Source organism: Anomalospiza imberbis, chromosome 29 (genome assembly GCF_031753505.1).
Source record: "Anomalospiza imberbis isolate Cuckoo-Finch-1a 21T00152 chromosome 29, ASM3175350v1, whole genome shotgun sequence".
In the NCBI taxonomy this organism is placed as follows: Eukaryota; Metazoa; Chordata; class Aves; order Passeriformes; family Viduidae; genus Anomalospiza; species Anomalospiza imberbis.
In genome coordinates this window covers 2133349-2154341 of record NC_089709.1, presented here as the reverse complement: position 1 = coordinate 2154341, position 20993 = coordinate 2133349, and the positions used below count along the sequence as shown (strand labels likewise).

Below are 20993 nucleotides of genomic sequence, written 5' to 3'. Positions count from 1 at the left end.
CAGGGCGCGGGAGGTTCTCAGTCAGGCCAGACCCCGAGGGTGCAAACACTTCAGAGAAAGATGGAATTAGGCAAAATCCCGGTTAAAACATTGCAAGCTCTCGACATTAACCCTCCCTCCCCTCCCGCTGCTGCATGGCGCGGAGAGCTGGGCACGGGGAGGGGATGCCCTGGTCCCTGTGCTCCGGCCGCGGGACGAGGGCGGCTGCCCCAGGCTGCCCCGAGCTGCCGAATCCCTTGACTCGCACACACACACACACCCACACACACGGGTGGAGGAGCATCAGGAAAAAAAAAAAAGAGGTTAAAAATATATATATATATATATATATTATAGATACAGTTTCTCTTTTTTTTTTTTTTTTTCCCTTTTAAATTGCTTCTCAAAACAATAAATAAAACTCCTCGGGGGAAGTGCACGTCCTGTTTTGTTTCTACCTGTGCAGCACCCTGGGGGGAGGATGCAGAGCTGCCTGTGCCGGTACAGACGGGCTGAGCGGGGACATCCAACGAACCATCACACAGAGAAGCTGACAGGGGGCGTTTATGATTTTTTTCTTTTTTTTTTTCCTTTTAGTGCATCATTTGAAGGGTCTATTCTATTTTACAAAAGTTTTTGCAGACACCCCAGAGTTTGCTAACACCTACCTGCTTAACTGAGCTACGAGGAGCCAGGGGAGCAAAGGGGATGGGGGACGAGGAGGACCCGACCCAGAGGCCTTGGGGGACAGGAGGAGGGAGCAGCAGCTGGGCCACGATGATCCCCACTTCTCCAGCATTAGATTTGCCTGCAAATGCTTGGAAAGAGCCGTGGGGAGGAGGGGAGTCATGGCCCGAGGTGGGGCTGCTTCAGCCCTCGGCCTTGGAGATGCCAGGAGCCCACGGGGACATCCCAGCACGGTCTCAGGAGAGCGTTTGGGGATGTTGCTACGGCTCTGTGGTGGGTTTATGCCTGGAGAATGAGGAGCTGGGCCAGTCTCAGTGGCAGCAGCACGAAAACCTCGCTCTGAAAAGCCATCTGAAGGGAAGAAAATCCCTCTCTGTCCCCCAGCACAATGCTGGGGTTCCCCGTGGCCCGGGGTGGATGCGGGGGGCTGGGGGGAGACACAGCCGCCCATCCCCACCCAGGGACGAGCGGGCTGGGGATACTGTCAGTGCCTCAGTTCCCCGAAAACCTTCCCAGCCTGAGGGATATTGTCAATGCCTCAGTTCCCCGAAAACCTTCCCAGCCTGTTTGGAGACGGTCTTGGCGCAGGCTGAGCCACACCACCCTCTTCTGGCTTAAGCAAAGCACATTCCAAACAGGCATCGCTCCAGAGAACGGAGCTCGGGAGGAAGAAACTGGGAAGTAACTGGGGTTTCCTCTGGCTAGGGAGAAGAGGGGAGCTGCAACGACCCTGCTCACTGCTCCAAGCTCCCTGACTCCTGCCCGGAGCGCAGCAGAGATCCAGAGCATCCCTGCCCACCTGGGACTTCCCCATTTCCAAGGCTCACTAAAGACACCCCCGGGTGTTGCTGGCCTCCCCGGACCCACGGGGGACACGCCGGCGTGTTGGGAACCCTGTGGAAAAGCAGCCCTGGGACGGAGCCAAGTGGCTGCTGCTGTCCAGGATCTGGCAGGGTCCGGGTCTGGGACATGGAAATTTGGGGAGCAGGGAGGCCCGGGGAGGGGGTGCACGGGAAGAGCCAAGAGGGTTAAACAAGAAATCGCTGTACAACTCGGCCATGTCCAAAGTCAGTATTATTACAATATACTCTGACAAAAATATAATCTCATTTCATATCAATACAACCAAAAAAAAAAAAAAACCAAAAACAAAAAAAAACCCAAAACCAGTTTTCTGTACTGTTACCATTGCTAACAGATTGAAACTCGCTATTTACAGTTACAGTAGCCAGGTAAAATACTACAGGTGAGAGACCAGAGAGAGGAGGAGCAGAGGGACAGAAGGGAGAGGAAATTGCCAGGGGAAAGGGAAAAATAAAGGGGGAAAGGCCCTCTTACATCCCGAGTGTGGCTTCCTGCGTTGGACAAGGAAGGGTGATGGATGGAGGTAGTGAAAACATAATACTTGGTTTATAGGTCTGGTTGGGTTTTTTTTGTGGAAAAGAAAAGAGAAAAAAAAAAAAACAAAAGAGAAAAGGGAAGTGAGAGGGGAAGGTGGAATAAAAGGATGAACATGGGAAAGGGAAAACAGAGCAAAGCTTCAGCTGAAGCCTGCTGTTAGACACTCTCCCACAGCCCAGGGAGAGGTGGATGGGGATGAATTTTCACCACTTTGGGTGGCGAAAACCCCCCAAACATCCCCAAATTGTGTCCCCGGCTGGAGAGATGGCAGGATGTGGCACCCAAGATGGCAGAGCTAAGGAGTGGCTGGGAAGATGCTCCTTCCCCACCTGATGGATGCTCTCCCTAGGAGGGTAGAGGGGACCCCCAGAGCAGCAAGTGCCCCTCACCCCCAGCCAAGCTCTGGGCTGGCAGCAGCAGTTCACAGCCTTGTCCCCAGAGCTGGTGACAAACATCCCAATTCGCACCCAAAGTGATGGGGGGCATCCCCCAACCAAGCAACACAAGGGGAGAAAAAAGTGTAGGAGGTGAAATTTTTAAGGAAAAGGTGGGGTTTTTGTAAATTTACTTTTTCCTTGGTTTGCTGAAATCATTCTGGAGAGGAAGAGGGAAGTGAAAAAGGAGGAAGGAAAAGGAAACGTTCTTTCTCTTTGCCCTGCTTTCCCCCCAGGCCCACACGTGGCCCATTGCCACCAGCTCTGGATTTAACATTTCCATTGCCCTCAGACCCTAACGCTGGCAGCGGCCTCAAACACACCCCCAGCACCAACGCCCTTCCCCAGGGGACCCCGAGAGTCTCCCTGGCACAACCACAGCCCCCGTGGGGGCTGGGCTGCCCCTCACACCACCACAAGCCACTGCCAGCCTGGCCCCAGCACCAAGCCCCTCATGCAGACATCCTGCACAGCCAGGCTCGCTGCCACCCCCAGAACAACCCCTTGGGCAGGGAGCCACCCTGTGCCCATGCTGACCACCTGACCCCAGCTGACCGGTCAGTCCCAGCTGACCACCCAGTCCCAGCTGACCGGTCAGTCCTAGCTGACCACTCAGTCCCAGCTGACCACCCAGTCCCAGCTGACCGGTCAGTCCTAGCTGACCACTCAGCCCTAGCTGACCATCTGACCCCAGAAGACCACCCAGTCCCAGCTGACCACCCAGTCCCAGCTGACCGGTCAGTCCCAGCTGACCACTCAGTCCTAGCTGACCACTCAGCCCTAGTTGACCACTCAGTCCTAGCTGACCATCTGACCCCAGCTGACCACTCAGTCCTAGCTGACCATCTGACCCCAGCAGACCACCCAGTCCCAGCTGACCACTCAGTCCCAGTTGACCACCCTATCCCAGCTGACCATCTGACCCCAGATGACCAGTCAATCCCAGCTGACCACTCAGCCCTAGCTGACCACTCAGTCCCAGTTGACCACCCAGTCCCAGCTGACCACTCAGTCCCAGTTGACCACCCTATCCCAGCTGACCATCTGACCCCAGCTGACCAGTCAATCCTAGCTGACCACTCAGTCCTAGCTGACCATCTGACCCCAGCAGACCACCCAATCCCAGCTGACCACTCAGTCCTAGTTGACCACTCAGTCCTAGTTGACCATCTGACCCCAGAAGACCAGTCAATCCTAGCTGACCACCCAATCCCAGCTGACCATCTGACCCCAGATGACCACTCAGTCCTACCTGACCACTCAGTCCTAGCTGACCAACAGACTCCAGCTGACCACCCAATCCCAGCTGACCATTCAATCCTAGCTGACCACCCAGTCCCAGCTGACCATCTGACCCCAGATGACCATTCAATCCTAGCTGACCACTCAGTCCTAGCTGACCACCTCCACTGCCTCCAGAGCGGGCAGGACCATGCCCATTGATCCATCACCATCCTCACTGCACCCAGGCAGTATTTTAGGCCCCTTTTAGTGCCCTTCCCAGTATTTTAGGTTCTATCCACCACTTAGGCTCCTGCTCCATCCCCAGATCTCCTCCAGGGGTGGGCAGGTGACTTCCCACCCCACCCTTGCTCCTACAGCTGCCAGCAGCAGCGTCACCTGAGCCACACCCTGCGACCTTCTTCTTCCTCCCTCCCTTCCATCCTCCTCCTCTCTGCACCAAGCCTCGGCCATCCCAGCACACCAGAGCAGAGCCTCGCCCGCCCCGTGCCCCCCAGGGCATGAACCCCCCGCTCTGCCCCTGCCCCCACAACGCTGCTCCTGGCACCAGCTCACCCCAGCCAGCCCCACACCGGCACAGGCACCCCAAAAAACAAGCCCTGGGAAAGACCAGCCTTCCCGGGCCGGGGGTCACAGCCCCCACAGGTGCCAGCCCCCCTCCCCACCCCCGGCTCAGCCCCTGGCACCCCCCTGGCACCCCGCGGGGAGGGGGCCGTGCCGCTGCCCCCACCCCGGCTTACCTGTGCTCAGGTGAGGGCTGGAGGATCCACAGAGAGTTCAGAAGGTAAAGATCAGAAACAGACTTTGGTAAGTAACCACACGTTTAGAAAGGAATATATCAGTTTGGAAACATCTCAGTGCATACTTCTTATATGAAAATATACACAAATGTATTTCATTCTCCAAAAAAGGAACAATTAAAAACAAAAGCAAACTAGCCCAAACACAATATATTAGCTGTTTTTTTGTTGGTTTTTTTTCTTTTTTTCTTGTTGTTGTCATCCTTTAAAATCTTTAACGCTACACTTTGTTCAGGTTACACTTTTTTTGTCTTTTTTTTTTTTTGTAAATGTTTTTTTTTTCTTCATGCATTTTACACCTTTATAGCCTTTGAGAATAAATAAGCTCCATTTTGCTTCCACATCTCTAAAAACTGCAGCATTTTAACTATTGTCATTTAAATCGTGCAATTTTTTTTTGCAACACCCCTTTTTAAAAAATGGAAAATATATATATATTTTAAAACTAAACCCTATACAACGCAAAAATTCCAAATTAAAAAAAAAAAATTATACACAATTGTAACTGTCAACAGTACAGATGAGCACGAGAAATAAAATTAGATCAGAAACATATTTATAGAAGCACAAAGGAGGGTGTTGGTTTCTTAGATTGTCATTCTTCTCGTTGTCTTTTGAAAATTAGGAGGAGTTTACCAGATACTACAGTCTGGGGGGGGAAATAAAAGATAATGACCCGGACAAAAAAAAAAAAAAAATAGAATATAATAATAAAATAACCCCAAGCCCCCAACAAAATAAAGACCCCGACAAACAGCCCCCAAACCCCTTTGACTGCGACGTGAAGCCAAGGCCGTGTGTGCCCCGGGGCATCCCCGCCTCCCCACGAGCCGTACTTGCCCGTGGCACCAGCCCAGGGATCGTCGAGTCCGGCGCCTTCCCCGCCGGGCAGATCTGAACCCGCGTCTGCGGAACCCAGCGTCTGTCTCTTGCCTTTTGTGTGTTCCAGGCTCTCAGCTTCCAGGCAGAAGTGTGAACTTGGGAGTCAGGGCATGAAGTTAATGAGCAAAAATTGGGTTGTTTTTTTTTTTTTTGGTTTTTTTTTTTCCACCCCCCCGACAGTTGCTCCGCACCGACGGCGTCGAGTGCCGGGGGGGGGTCTCCGCTGCCGCCTCCTCGCCGGGGTCTCTGGAGCAAGCTGCTCTGCTGGGCCCTCCTGCCACGCTGCTCCCGGCGGGGCAGAGCCCGGTTCGTTGGGTTGAGTTTATTTTTTGTGAAGGAAAAAAAAAAAAAAAAAAATAAAATACAAAAACGAGAGCGATGAGACGTCATTATCCCGCCTAATTTCCAAAGCAAGGCCGTGCAAAGAGCTCAGGTGCGCGTCCGGTACATCCGGCATGGCCGGCTCGGGGCGTCAGCGTGGGCGAGGAAGACCACGGTCCGCAGCATCTCTCCTGCTTCCAGAAGGACTGGCAGGGATGGAGGGAGGGAGATCCGCTTCTGCCGCCAGCATTCCGGAGGGGAGACCCGAGCGCGTCCCTGGTACCCGCTGGGTTTGGCTCGGGGAGGGGACACGGGGGGGTTTAACTGCACAAAACCTGCCAGGAGTCCTTGCCTCCTCTTGCCTAGCCAAGGCCTTCCCAGAGCACGGGAACAGGAGAGGGAATTCCAAATTTATCGTTGGGAAAAGAATAAAACGGTCGTTTGGAAAAGCCTTTGTGGCAGAAATTTGGTCTTTCGAGGTGTGGAGGGGGGGGATTTGATCTGGCACGTCTCTCCATGCCTTGATCCACGAGCAGGGATGTTGGTGAGGGTACCCAGAACGCCGGCACTGCTGAGCATCCACCACCCTGACCCCTCCACCAGGTCTCCACACACAACCAGCTCCTAATTTTCACCCAACTTCTGAAGGATTTCCTCTCCTCCTCCAACCACTCCCTTTAGGCCGCCCTATTCATTTCACAATAATCATCAGCTTTTTTTTTGTCTCTTTTTTCCAATTAGAAACTTTGTGATAAATGCTCGGTTGGGAAGTCTGTAAAACCCCATGAATTCGCTTCTGGTCTGCCCTCATCCTGGGATGTTTTTATGCCATCTGCCTCATTCCAAGGCTGAGCTGGCTGCTGACACCCAGCAGAAGGATCCAGGAGGGGGATAAACCCCACCCTGACTCAGCTCCTCTCCCTTTGCTCTGTCTCAGGGTCAAACCCCAGGCAGCTCCCAGCTCCTCCACAGCCCCCCAAGGCTGGCCAAGCTCCAGCTGGCAAAGGTGGCATCCGGGCAGGTTTTGTGCCAGTTTGGGACTGCGAGCCCAGGGGTGAGTGGGGCTGGGGTGGCCCTGCACAGGGTGATGGAGCAGCAGGCTGGGAGGGGGGCGGGGGACCAGCATGAGCACCTGCAGGGAGAAAGCCCATCCCTAACGGCTGTGCCAGCCAGGAACGGCCCCTTCTCCTCCAAACCCTCAACCATGAGCAGGCTGATGCGTTTTGGGATCAGGGCGCCGACACCCATCCCTGGGAAACTGCCAGAGCAAGTGGCAACATGAGGAAATTCCTCGGTTTTTCCTTTTTCCTTCCACTGAATCACTGCTCAAGGCTCAGGGAGATTTTCTGCACAGCTCACTGTTGCCTTTTGAGGCCTAGAAACCTTCAGGCAAAATCTCATTAGGATCATTACTTCAGTTGCATCTTTCAGTTAAAAAATCATTTCTTCCCATTCCCCTGATCTAAAGCTTTGGCCCATGTGCAATGGGAACACATTTCTAAAACGCTTTTATGGACGTTGTTTGCTAAAATCCACAACTTGCCTCAAAACCAGCACTAACATCCCCTCTCCACAGACTGCTGTGCCCAGGTGGAGGTGAGGCCTTCCTGGGAAATAGGAACTCCAGTGTTCCCACGAGCCTGGTCAGGAACAGTGGAGTTCCCTGCTCTGGTAGGAAGATCCACTTGTCATGCAAACGGGATTAAGCTTTAAAAATCTGCTTCTTACTCCCGATGCAGCTTCCCAGGATCCAGGAGCCTCAAGCAGGCTGTGGATGTGGCTGCATCCTGTTTTGTATCGAAGCTGGGCTCTCTGAGCCGCCCTCTGCCTCCCTTCCCAGCTGCTTTAGGAAAACTGCTGGAGGAAAACCCTTCTGGAGGAAATCCTGTGCCTACCAAAGCCCTTCAAGCTTCCAGAGAGCTGGGTCATGTCTGCACTGCCCCTCCCTGCACAGGGACCCACGGGAATGGCCAGGAAGGTGCATTTCGGGGTGCTCTGTGCCCCGTCTCCCCCCGGAGCCCATCCTGCCGCAGGCGCTCTGCCTTAGGGCTACAGTCCCACATCCCAGGGAGTCTTGCTGGCCAGTGTGGCCCGCCTGCCTGCAGGGGAGCATCCCTAGGGGCTGCTGGTTTTGGTGAGGACATGGATATTCCACTCCAGCCCCCCATTCCCACACCCCCGGCCGAGGAGCGCCGTATGTACTGCATGCGTCGCCTGCTGCGCTAGAACGAATGCCTACAAAATCCTAAAGCTATTTCTCAGGCAGTTTATGATAATTTCCCCCCCACCCCACCCCAGGCCCATCCCCATCACCCGTTTTGCCCCCTCCCGCCCCTCCCAGCCCCTCCTGGAGCTCCCAGGGATGGTGGGGACCCGTTATGTGACCCAGGTATCCAACCGCATGCGCTTTACGGAGGGGCTCTCCCCCTCGGGCTCGCTGGTGGGTCGCAGGAGGCCCAGGGAGGAGCCAAAATCGGGGCGGGCGGGATCGTCCCGCTCACTGCTGCCTTCGTAGGAGCTGGTGTTGCTGCTGAGGCTGTCGACGGGCGAGCGGCCGGTGGGCTCATGGCGGGGCTGGTGGGGGAAGGTGCTGAGCGGGGTGGCAGTGTTCCTCTCCCGGTTGGGCGAGACGGGCTCTGACTTGATGCTGATGTTGGGGTTGGTGTTGACAGTCAAAGTGGTGGTGTGGGACAAGTGACTCCCTTGTCTGGGCATCCGGAAGGCGCGGGGAAGAGGTTGGGAGAGGAGGAGGAGGAGATGGAGGAGAGCAGAAGGGGAGGAAGGGGGAGAAAAAGATGGAGGAGGAGATAATGGGAAATCTCTCATTATTATCTCTTTCACACACTACAGCTGAATGAACCCATGATTATAAACCTGGATTAGATTATTAATCTGGATTCATAAGCAGAATTATGACTTGAGAATCACGTGCAGTCACCAGGACGCATCACCACAGAGCTGGGATCAGACATCCCTCCTCCCCCAGCACCCCATGCTCCAGCCCCAATCCCACCCACTGTCCCTCAGCAGTGGCCCAAAGGCATGGGTGTCCCTACAGCTCTGCCCCTGCATCCCTGTGGGCTGCACAGACCCAGCACACAGCTGAGCCAGGTGGTTTTGCTCAAAACTGGGAACCTCATCCTCTGCAACACAAAATTTTGTCCAGGCTTTCCACACATCCTACGGCCCCACTGGGGCAGGAGATCCAGGCAGCTACTGAGGAAGCTGCTGCCTGTCCTGCCTGGAAAACTCCTACACAAAAACCTGGTCCATCCATCCACCCCTCCATCCATTCCTCCACCCATCCACCTATCCCACCCCTTCATCTGTCCATCTATCCTTCCAGTCCTCTATTCATCCCCCCTTCATCTCACCATGCATGTCTCCATCCATCCATCCATCCATCCATCCATCCATCCATCCATCCATCCCTCCATCCATCCCTCCATCCATCCATCCATCCATCCATCCATCCCTCCATCCATCCATCCATCCCTCCATCCATCCCTCCATCCATCCATCCATCCATCCATCCATCCATCCCTCCATCCATCCCTCCATCCATCCATCCCTCCATCCATCCATCCATCCATCCATCATCCATCCATCCATCCATCCATCCATCCATCCATCCAATCCATCCATCCATCCATCCATCCCTCCATCCCTCCATCCATCCATCCATCCATCCATCCCTCCATCCATCCCTCCATCCATCCATCCCTCCATCCATCCATCCATCCATCATCCATCCATCCATCCATCCATCCATCCATCCATCCCTCCATCCATCCATCCATCCATCCATCCCTCCATCCATCCATCCATCCATCCCTCCATCCATCCATCCATCCATCCATCCATCCATCCATCCCTCCATCCATCCCTTCATGGTGGAAATGTCAGTGTCTTTGACTCAGTGGCTGGGGCAGTCATTGATCTCCCCTCCTCAATTCCTGCCTCTCTTTGTCCCATGGTCTCAATGGGATCATGGGCAAGTGGCTTAAATCTTTATGTTGACTGTAATTCTGTGTGTGGGTGCTTTATTCCAGAGCAAAAGCAGATCAAAAATCCTGCTCTAAGATGCAAGTGCTTGTATATTCTGCCCTGGAGAAAAGCAATCTCTCTGCAATACTAAAAGCCACCTTCTTCCATACCAGCAGGGCACAATTCCAGGCACCTTATCCTGCAACGTCCATCCCATCTAACACTGCCTCTGGCCCCTTCTCAGCTCCCCCCAGGTGAGTGCAGGGATCAATGCCACTGTGGACAGGCAGCAGTGAGGCTCTCAGAGCATCCCCAAGTACCCTGATCTCAGCCAGGGACTCTGGGTCACCCTTACAGTGACAGGGACAGGACTCCCCAAAGCTCACAAGCCAGCTGTGCGCAGGCACGCAGCTCCTGCCCCCAGGAGCATGGACCCACCAGGCCTGGCTCTGGGAGTCTGGAGAAGCCAGGGAGCAGTCACAGCTGAGGCTCTGCAGGTGTGGCACCCCAGAGGAATTCCCCGTTTCCCTCTTGTGGCACTCACATTAAGTTTCCTAGTGACACCGGGACCAGGTGCTGCTGCTGCGGCTGCTGCTGCTGCTGCTGCTGCTGTTGCTGCTGCTGCTGCTGCTGTTGTTGCTGCTGCTGCTGCTGCTGCTGCTGTTGCTGCTGCTGCTGCTGCTGCCAGGCAGAGATGTTGCCAAGGGACAGCCCTCCAGGTGAGCTGAACGCCGGCAGCGAGGACAGCTCAGCGCTCGTCAGCTGATAATCTGGAAGGGAAGGAGCCCTGCAGTCACTTCCATGGCAAACCTGCCCCCACAGTGCCCCGAGCACTGGGAGAGGATGGACACACACAAGAGACACAAACACACAGTGTATGGGATGTCAGCTCGTGCTGCAAGTGGCACGGGGATGCTGGCCAGAGGACACAGGTCGTGTGCGTGGATGGCTTTTTTGGAGTCACAGAATCAATTAGGTTGGAAAAGACCTCTGAGATCCAGTCCAGCCTATGACCAAACACTACATCAGTGCAGGGCCATTTAAAGGCCATCTAGTCCAACATGTAGGGACACTTTCCACTATCCCAGGTCGTTCCAAGCCCTGTTCAATTTGGCCCTGGACACTTCCAGGAAGGGGGCAGGCACAGCTCCTCTGGGCAACTTGTGCCAGCACCTCACCATCCTCAGTGTAAACAATTTCCTCCTTTTATCCAGCTGTCTTCCACCCTCAGGGCATGAGCTGCTGGCAGGACCTCCACCCTCCACAACACCCAGCAGTGCCCCTGCCCCCCAGGCACAGCAGTGGCCAGGGCAGCCCCATGATGCAGCCATGTCTGGCTCCCCCCAGGAACGTCCATGGGCATATGAGACCCCCAGAGCCCCCTCCAGCCAAATGTACGGTGCCAGACACACTTCCTCCCCTCCTGGAGCAGCAAACCCTGGCAGCTGACACCCACCTGTGCCTGGGGCATCCCCACGTGTGCCTGGGGCATCCCCACCTGTGCCTGGGGCACCCTCACCTGTGCCTGGGGCACCCTCACCTGTGCCATCCCCACCTGCACCTGGGGCATCCCCACGTGTGCCTGGGGCACCCTCACCTGTACCTGGGGCATCCCCACCTGTGCCTGGGGCATCCCCACCTGTGCCTGGGGCATCCCCACCTGTGCCTGGGGCACCCTCACCTGTACCTGGGGCATCCCCACCTGTGCCTGGGGCATCCCCATGTGTACCTGGGGCACCCTCACCTGTGCCATCCTCACCTGTGCCTGGGGCATCCCCAGCTGTACCTGGGGCACCCTCACCTGTGCCTGGGGCATCCCCACCTGTGCCTGGGGCATCCTCACCTGTACCTGGGGCACCCTCACCTGCACCTGGCGCATCCCCATGTGTACCTGGGGCACCCTCACCTGTGCCTGGGGCATCCCCACCTGCACCTGGGGCATCCCCACGTGTACCTGGGGCATCCCCACGTGTGCCTGGGGCATCCCCACCTGCACCTGGCGCATCCCCATGTGTACCTGGGGCATCCTCACCTGTACCTGGGGCATCCCCACGTGTACCTGTGGCACCCTCACCTGTGCCTGGGGCATCCCCACCTGCACCTGGCGCATCCCCACCTGTGCCTGGGGCATCCCCACCTGCACCTGGGGCATCCCCACGTGTACCTGGGGCATCCCCACCTGTACCTGGGGCATCCCCACGTGTACCTGGGGTACCCTCACCTGTGCCTGGGGTGTACCTGGCACAGCCCCACCCACGGCTGGCACACCCCACTCACGCCGTGTCGCGGGTGGCAGCAGGGGGCGCTCCCTGCCCGCCATGGGGACACGGAGCTGTCACCGTGACCCCCCCATCCAGGGACCCCCTCCTCCCCAGACTGCTCCCACCCCATCCAGGGCACCCCAAGCCCTGGGACCCCCTCCTCCCCAGACTGCTCCCACCCCATCCAGGGCACCCCGCACCCCGGGACCCCCTCCTCCCCAGACTGCTCCCACCCCATCCAGGGCACCCCAAGCCCCGGGACCCCCTCCTCCTCAGACTGCTCCCACCCCATCCAGGGCACCCCGCACCCCGGGACCCCCTCCTCCCCAGACTGCTCCCACCCCATCCAGGGCACCCCGCACCCCGGGACCCCCTCCTCCCCAGACTGCTCCCACCCCATCCAGGGCACCCCGCACCCCGGGACCCTCCTGCCCCACTCTTGCAGGGCAATGCCTCTCCCATGCAGAACCCATTGAAAATCCCAGCGGGGCACCTCATGCCAGGTGGGGATTTTACAAAGGGTTGTGAATGCTGGCGGAGAAAGCCAGGGAGGAAAGTGCTGCTCCTTCAGGAGATGGTCAAACCTTGGCCAGCCATGTCAGCCTGACACAGACACCCAGCAAACCCTCCTCACACCCTCTCCTCCCCCCTTCTAGCTCTAATTTTGGGTGTCTTGTGGTTTCGGCTGTCCCCACCCCGGCAGCACACACAGAGGTGGCTGTGCTGGTGCTGAACTGCTGCCAAATCTCCGGCACACCCCACCCAATATCCTGGCACCGGGTTCCCTGCTCCACACCATCCTCCACCCCCTGCACCGGCTGTTCTGGTTTGGGAGCTCCTGACACTCTCTGGTGACAGTGGCTGCCCCTGCAGCCCCCAGCAGGGCTTGAGCTGGAGCCACCCCGGATCACAGAGCTGGGAATGGGCAGGTTTGACAGCCCAGCACAGCAAAGGGCACATAACTCTGGCCAGAGGGCAGCTCAGCACAACTGCACCAGCCTGAAATCCAGGCGATGCCCACCCAACTAACAGGTGAGTCCTGAGAAGAACAAGTGGCAGTGCTCCAGGCTGGGAGTTTGCTCAGGGCATCTGCACCCCTCCACCACCTACGCAGTGATCACCTCTGCAGCACCACAGAATCATTGAATTACTGAGGCTGGAAAGGCTCTCCAACAGCATCCAACTGTTCCCCCAGCACTGCCAAGGCCACCACTAACCCATGTCCCCAAGTGTCACAGGCACATGTCTGTTAAGCCCCTCCAGGCATGGTGACGCCACCACTGCCCCAGGCAGTCTGTTCCAAAGCCTGAACACCTTTTCCACATCGAAATTTCCCCTAATATCCCACCTAAACCTCCCCTGGCACAACCTGGGGCCGTTTCTTCTTGTCCTGCACTTTTGTTACCCGGGAGCAGAGCCCAACTCCCACCTGGCTGTCCCCTCCTGTCAGGGAGTTGGGGAGCGTGACAAAGTCCCCCCAAGCCTCCTTTTCTCCAGGCTGAGCCACCTCAGCTCCTTGTGCTCCAGACCCTTCACAAATCAAGACAATTCCTATCCGATTAACAGGGCAGCTCGGGTAGAAGTGCCACGTTCAGAGTTTGCACCCTACAGTGGTGCCCCTGACGCTCACCCCCACAGCAATCACCTCAGCACCTGGGCAGGAACACGGCTCTACCCACGGTCAGCTGGGAGAAAAAATAACTGCAGAGAGCTGAAATTCAGGCCCCTCCGCTCTGAGCAGCGGCGAAGGGCTCAATTAAAACCTATTTTGGGGACTCTGGCTGTGCCCAGCCTGGCTGGTAAACCGCATGGTCACGCAGGGAGAGGAGCCTCATCACGCACAACCGGCATCTATGGGACTACACCTACTAATTAGGAGAGGGAGTATCCAACATGCCAGCTCTGGGTTCTTCCAGACAAGCAGCTTTTTTACATTTTTGCAAACTTTTCTCTGAGCCAGAACAAGTTACAAAGGCAGCCAGCAAGTCCTCAAAGTCTTGGTGGAGGTCTGACAGGTGGCAGATGAACAACCCTTCTGCTCGGGCAAGTGCACTGTCACTGTTGCCTCAGGCTGATTTCAATCCACCAGCCCAAATCAGATGTGTCTATGAGCAGGTTGGTTTGCATTCTTCCCCAACTTTTTGAGGGGCCTAGGCTTGTTGTCATTATTACAACACCCCCTGAGCTCTGAGAGCCCGGGGATGGGTGTAGCTGTAATTAGCATCCACTTGCACAGTGCAATGGGCTACACCAGCCCTCACGGCCCTTCTGGCTATGACAATGAGCTCTCACCACTCACATAATGAGGTCCCCCCTGATTTTAGTCCAGTGAAACCTTTGCACTCAACCACGTCCTGCAGTGGAGAGTTCCACGAGCAGCACTGCAGCTGCTCAGGGAGCACCAGGCACGTGCCTGCAGCAGCGCATTTCCCTCTGGAGTCATCGGACCCAGCTGAGAGCCCAGTCCTGGCCATGTCCTGTGTCACAGCCCTGCCCTGGCCATGTCCTGTGTCACAGCCCTGCCCTGGCCATGTCCTACCTGTCACAGCCCTGCCCTGGCCATGTCCTCTGTTAGAGCCATGTCCTGGCCATGTCCTACCTTGTCAAAACCTTGTCCTGGCCATGTCCTACCTGTGTCACAGCTCTGCCCTGGCCATGTCCTACCTGTGTCACAGCCCTGCCCTGGCCATGTCCTACCTGTGTCACAGCTCTGCCCTGGCCATGTCCTACCTGTGTCACAGCCCTGCCCTGGCCATGTCCTACCTGTGTCACAGCTCTGCCCTGGCCATGTCCTGTGTCACAGCTCTGCCCTGGCCATGTCCTACCTGTGTCACAGCCCTGCCCTGGCCATCTCCTGTGTCACAGCTCTGCCCTGGCCATGTCCTGTGTCACAGCCCTGCCCTGGCCATCTCCTGTGTCACAGCTCTGCCCTGGCCATGTCCTGTGTCACAGCCCTGCCCTGGCCATGTCCTGTGTCACAGCCCTTCCCTGGCCATGTCCTGTGTCAGAGCCCTGCCCTGGCCATGTCTTACCTGTGTTGTATGCTGTGGGCATGGCTGAGAAGGGCAGCCCCTGTGTCAGCAAACTCGGAGTCGCCACGGACACAACTGGTGTGGTCAGAGAGTGAGTTGCTTGAGAGACACCCAACCGCTGCGTGTTTTGCTGTGGGAGCAAACAGGGAGGGAGTTAAAGCCCAGATGGTTGGACTCAGTCGTTTCTGTGGGTGGTGGCCCCCCCAGACCCCCTGGGCATGTACTGGGGCTGAGCATGGAGACCGTGGGACAAGCAGGATTGATCCTCTGGCCATTCCACACTACAAAAAAGCAAAGTACAAACCACACCAGCTAGTGACACTCTGGACTTTGTGACATTCATCTGCAGGTCATGGCCTTGAGCCTCCTTCCTGCCCAGGGCTGGGCTTCACCCACCAGCACCAGCCATGCCCCTGTGTGCATGGAGGGGGAACAGCAGCGGGAGGCCTCGGACGATTCCTCACTGTGTGAGGCTTGCTGAGCTTCCAAAGAGTGACAAAGACACCAAAGCAAACCAAGACCAGCCGAGGCAGCACAGAACCTGCATCTCCTCCATGCAGCTCTGGCGGCCAAGAACAAGCCCGTGCCTCAAGGGAAGCTGAGGATGCTAAGCATTGGCCTCAGGATTTTAAAGGGACTCTGGAATCCCTAAACTCGACGTCCAGTGCTCAGCAGCCTGCTGGCTCAGTGTCCTCACAAGGTTTTGGTGACTCAGGTATTAGCAGGTCCACTGGGGAAAAATTCTGCCCTTGGACCGGTGCACACCAACCTCCCCCCATGGTTTTCCAGGCAGTTATGTGGGCAGATCTATAGGTCAGATTCAGCCCTGTTTACAAGGCAGATAATCTGGGCTGTCTCTGCTGATCTGATTTAAATCAGACTCAAGAGGCTTGACTCTAATCCGAAGCACCCCAGCACACGTCACCCTGTGAAGACTGGGGCAGTGCCCAGCTTAAATCACGCCTGGCACAAGGCTGGCTGGGGCACAGAGAGCAGCCTTCCCGTGGAACTGAGGGCTCCCAGGGCCTTGCAGGGCTGGGCACAGACGCTGCAACGCTTCTCCACAGCCAGCGAGACTCTCCTGGGACAAGGCTGGAGGCTAAAACCCTGCCCTGGCCACCTGCAGAGGGTAACAGCACCTGGCTGTGCAGGATTTGCTCACCCTGCGCCCACACAGTGCCCAGCCCCAGGTCCCTCCTGTGGCCTGGAGAAGGAGATTACCAGGGCTCTAATTGCTAAAGCTGGGGGGGATGCAGGAGCGGGCTTTCCTGGCACGCATCCTGCTGGCAGCCACCCTTGGCCGTGCCCACTGCTGTGGGTTAAGGACACGGCAAGGAATGTGTTCACAGAAGGCACAGCCCTGTTGTCCCTGTCCTGCCTGCACGAGACCCCGAGCCAGCCCAGTGGGATGCAGCCCCCACAGCCCCATCCCTTCTGCCCCTCTCTCCAGGGCTCTGTGGCTTTCCTGGGAGGGCACAGGGACGAGTGTGGCTGTGCCACAGGGCTGGGCTGGTGGGACGCCAGCTGGGCAGGGTGTGCCAGCCCCAGGAACCTCCTTGACACCACAAGGGGAGTGTGGGGATGTCAGCCCCAGCTGTGCTGGGGAAAGCACCCCGATTTTCACCACAATCCATGCAGGGAGGAGGTGTGCAAGCTGCCCCCCACATCGTGCCACTCACATCGTGCCCACAGACAAGGCTCCCAGCTGCCATTCCAGCTGGTAACACACCATGCAGCATGCTCCCAGGGAAGGGATCCAGTGAATGGACCCTGCTGCTCCTGGAGTGTTAGGAGCGTGGAGAGAAATGGGGGGACACCTCTCTGAACCCTCTGAGGGAGGAGAGCATGCTCAGAGCTGCAGGAGCAGCGCCGAGGGCGGCGGGGCTGGGGCTGCGGGCAGTGGGGACGCAGCAGAGGGATTCTGACTCATCTCACAGCTGCCTGGAAAGAGGTGGGAGCTGCCATTTGGAGAGAGGATCTGGTGTGTAGGTTGAGCAATATGGAGGGAGCAAATCTGGGGAGAAGGTTAGCGGAGCAGGGGGGCATCTGCACCAGGCAGGAGGGATCTGCAGGGACAACACTCTGCAATCCCCTTCCTGATCCAGCAGTGCCAAGGTCCCTGTCCCACCCTGCCCACATTTCATCACCCTCCACCTCACTGCTGCCACCTTGGTTGGGGCGAGGACGTTTTTCACTTCAGGCAAAAACCCACCAGGTTAATTCAGACCAACAATTAAAACTGCTAATGCCACCCCAGTGGATTTTCACCTAATGCTGCTTCAGTGTGTAGCCAGGGAATGCCCTGGGCAGAGGGATCAGGAACGAGCAGATGGGGAGGTAGGGAGTGACTGGTCTCCCACCACACATGGGGAAACTGAGGCACATAGATGCTGGAAGGGGGACACTAAGCAAGAACGGTATGGGGACACAAAGAGCAGCAGAATTGACGTCTGCCAAAGCTCTGGCCCATCTTTGCCCTGGCCAGGAGTGTCTCGGTGCAGGCTGCCAGAGGGACTGGCTTTCTCCTGTGTTTTTGGAGAGCTTTTCCCTGGCTGCGTGACCTGCATCCTGCAGCAGCTCCTGCCCTTCCCTTGCTGAGCTGACCTGTCGCCCATCTGCCTGCACCAGAATAGCAGCAGAGCAGAGTGAATCCTTGCCACAAACAAGGTGGCATTCACTTTGCTGGCAGGGAGAGGAAAAAAAGCCATAAAAATAACACAGAAAACTGCCCCATGCACACGGGAGGTTTAGGGAGTGTACTAGCCAGCCAGTGGATTTACACAGGCTTTAAATAATATCTTTAATATGGGAAGAGCCTGATTTACTCCCTGTCTCTCATGTGCTGGCAGTGGGCCAGGTCTTCCTGTGCTGTAGCTGTGGTGGCTCCAGCAAAGCCCCATGGGCAGGTCCAGGGCAGTGGCAGTGCCCAGCTCAGCTCCACAGTCCCCAAAGGGACCCTGGCTGACCTCCCCAGGGGGACCGACACGGCAATTTTGGCCTTGGTAGAGAAACAGGCACTTTGCAGCTCACGCCAGCTCCTTCTTTTCCACAGGGAACTCGGTTTTCCTAAAAGCGTGTTTTCCTGGGGATTTATTTTCTGCAGCAGGATTGGATGTAACGCTGGTGCCCACATCCCGCCGCAATGCCCAACACAGGGAGCCAGTGTCCACCCCCTCTGTGTGCCCCATGCCTCGCCAAGCCAGGGCAGGACCGAGGGGACGAGCAGCCCGTGTCCCACCACACCGCCATGCACGCTCAGACGGGAACTCACCAGAGCCAAGTGGTCCTCGGTCTGTCCGTGGGAGTACAGGGAGAGAACCGAGAGGCACCGTTAACTCAAGCACCCAACCCACCACGACTGCGCCCGCTGGCACCACACCCGCGCCTCCATGGGGCACAGACAGGTCAGAGTGGTGCCTGCTGCAGGGTTTGAACCATCCATGGGGCACAGACAGGTCAGAGTGGTGCCTGCCGCAGGGTTTGAACCATCCATGGGGCACAGACAGGTCAGAGAGGTGCCTGACACTGAGTTTGCACCAGCCATGGGGCACAGACAGGTCAGAGTGGTGCCTGCTGCAGGGTTTGCACCAGCCATGGGGCACAAACAGGTCAGAGAGGTGCCTGGTACAGGGTTTGCACCATCCATGGGGCACAGACAGGTCAGAGTGGTGCCTGCTGCAGGGTTTGCACCAGCCATGGGGCACAGACAGGTCAGAGTGGTGCCTGACACAGAGTTTGAACAATCCATGGGGCACAAACAGGTCAGAGTGGTGCCTGCCATTGAGTTTGCACCAGCCATGGTGCACAAACAGGTCAGAGTGGTGCCTGCTGCAGGGTTTGCACCAGCCATGGGGCACAAACAGGTCAGAGTGGTGCCTGCTGCAGGGTTTGCACCAGCCATGGGGCACAGACAGGTCAGAGTGGTGCCTGCTGCAGGGTTTGCACCAGCCATGGGGCACAGACAGGTCAGAGAGGTGCCTGCTGCAGGGTTTGAACCAGCCATGGGGCACAAACAGGTCAGAGAGGTGCCTGGTACAGGGTTTGCACCTGCCATGGGGCACAAACAGGTCAGAGAGGTGCCTGGTACAGGGTTTGCACCAGCCATGGGGCACAGACAGGTCAGAGTGGTGCCTGCTGCAGGGTTTGAACCATCCATGGGGCACAGACATGTCAGAGTGGTGCCTGGTACAGAGTTTGCACCATCCATGGGGCACAGACAGGTCAGAGTGGTGCCTGCTGCAGGGTTTGAACCATCCATGGGGCACAGACAGGTCAGAGTGGTGCCTGCCACTGAGTTTGCACCAGCCATGGGGCACAAACAGGTCAGAGAGGTGCCTGACACTGAGTTTGCACCATCCATGGGGCACAAACAGGTCAGAGTGGTGCCTGCCATTGAGTTTGCACCAGCCATGGCGCACAAACAGGTCAGAGTGGTGCCTGCTGCAGGGTTTGCACCAGCCATGGGGCACAGACAGGTCAGAGTGGTGCCTGCTGCAGGGTTTGCACCAGCCATGGGGCACAGACAGGTCAGAGTGGTGCCTGCTGCAGGGTTTGCACCAGCCATGGGGCACAAACAGGTCAGAGAGGTGCCTGGTACAGGGTTTGCACCTGCCATGGGGCACAAACAGGTCAGAGAGGTGCCTGACACAGGGTTTGCACCAGCCATGGGGCACAGACAGGTCAGAGTGGTGCCTGCTGCAGGGTTTGAACCAGCCATGGGGCACAAACAGGTCAGAGAGGTGCCTGCTGCAGGGTTTGCACCAGCCATGGGGCACAAACAGGTCAGAGAGGTGCCTGCTGCAGGGTTTGCACCACCCAGGATGGTGCAGGCAGGAACCCAAGCCTTCCTCCTCAGACCTCCCCTCCAGGATGGCCCCAGCCAGCTCCCACCACTACAGCACCAAACTCCCCTGCGGCCTGTCTGCTGGCACGGTTCCCCCTCCCAGCCCACAGCCCAGCTGGTGTCCCCGCAGCCCTGGGGGCACTCACCAGGTGGTGCATGAGCCCCTTGCCGCTCTGCGAGGTGATCACGCGCAGGTCCGGCTTGCGGCTGTTGGCGGCCAGCTGCGTGCCGTGCGAGGGCGGCGGCGGCGACTTGGCCGGGATGATCTTGCCCAGGCTGCTGCCATTGGACACGGGAAGGAGACCCGGAGAGGCTCGGGCACTCACGTAGCCATTTCCTGCAGGAACACGGGTGACAGAGAGGGAGGAGGTGAAGGCATGGCGACGGCTGGATGCGCGGCGGCGGCGCGCGGCGGTGCACGCGTGGTGATGGCGAATGCGTGGTGATGAACGCACTGCAATGGTGAATGCACAGCCGTGGTAATCGTATGCACGGTGAGTGTGTCGCAGTGGGGCTCCATGAGTGCTCCTCCTCGTGGGAGAGCAGCACTGCATCCCCCCAGGCTCCCCAAAACCCTCCTGCAGCCCGGCAGGCTCATCCTGCGGGGTGAAGCCAGGACAGGCAGTAGCCCCGAGCCCACAGTGCTTAGGGCAGCTCCTCAACCTGCAGGGACTCCCCCTTGTTCCTGCAGTAACACCCAGTAAATCTCAGAGCCTCATCTGCAGCCAGGCTCGTTCCCTGCTCTGGCTGGGCACCACAGCCCTGCCAAGATGGGTAATTACTGGCACATCCACTTTTAAGGTCTCTTTATCCTACTGGGGCAGTGAAAAGGGGCTGTGGCAGAGTGAAGACTCAGTTCACTGCTCCCACTGCCCCTTTGAAGATCTAAGGTTCCCTCCTTCTCCTCCTCCTGCTGCCCCACTTAAGGATTTTATGTGCAAAGAGAGGGAAAAAAAAAAGAAGAAAGGAAAGGAAGAAAAAAAATTAAAAGGAAAAGATTTGATGAACATCAGGAAAGGAATAAATTGGATCAGATTACTGTTCTGATGAGGGCTGTTTTTTTTTTCATGAATAGGCCCCAAAGATAGAAAGGCGTTCAGCAATCACCAGGATTCAGCCCTCAT

General features: G+C 57.1%; 1 protein-coding gene across 15 annotated transcripts in view; it reads right to left on the bottom strand.

The window, feature by feature from the left end:
* Positions 1–8056: 8056 nt before the first annotated feature.
* MEF2D (myocyte enhancer factor 2D) overlaps positions 8057–20993 on the bottom strand; it is a 77520-nt gene continuing 64583 nt past the window's right edge. For 9 of the 15 annotated variants that reach the window (XM_068175065.1, XM_068175072.1, XM_068175063.1 and 6 more), the window contains 5 exons: positions 20016–20206; positions 18298–18318; positions 15027–15156; positions 10278–10503; positions 8061–8453 (listed from right to left, as the gene is read on the bottom strand). In XM_068175065.1, coding sequence (XP_068031166.1) covers positions 8123–8453; positions 10278–10503; positions 15027–15156; positions 18298–18318; positions 20016–20206 — 899 coding nt within the window. In that variant the 3' untranslated portion in view covers positions 8061–8122. Of the gene's footprint in view, positions 8454–10277; positions 10504–15026; positions 15157–18297; positions 18319–20015; positions 20207–20993 lie in introns of all 15 variants that reach the window. The other 6 variants (XM_068175073.1, XM_068175076.1, XM_068175075.1 and 3 more) reach the window with 6 other exon arrangements.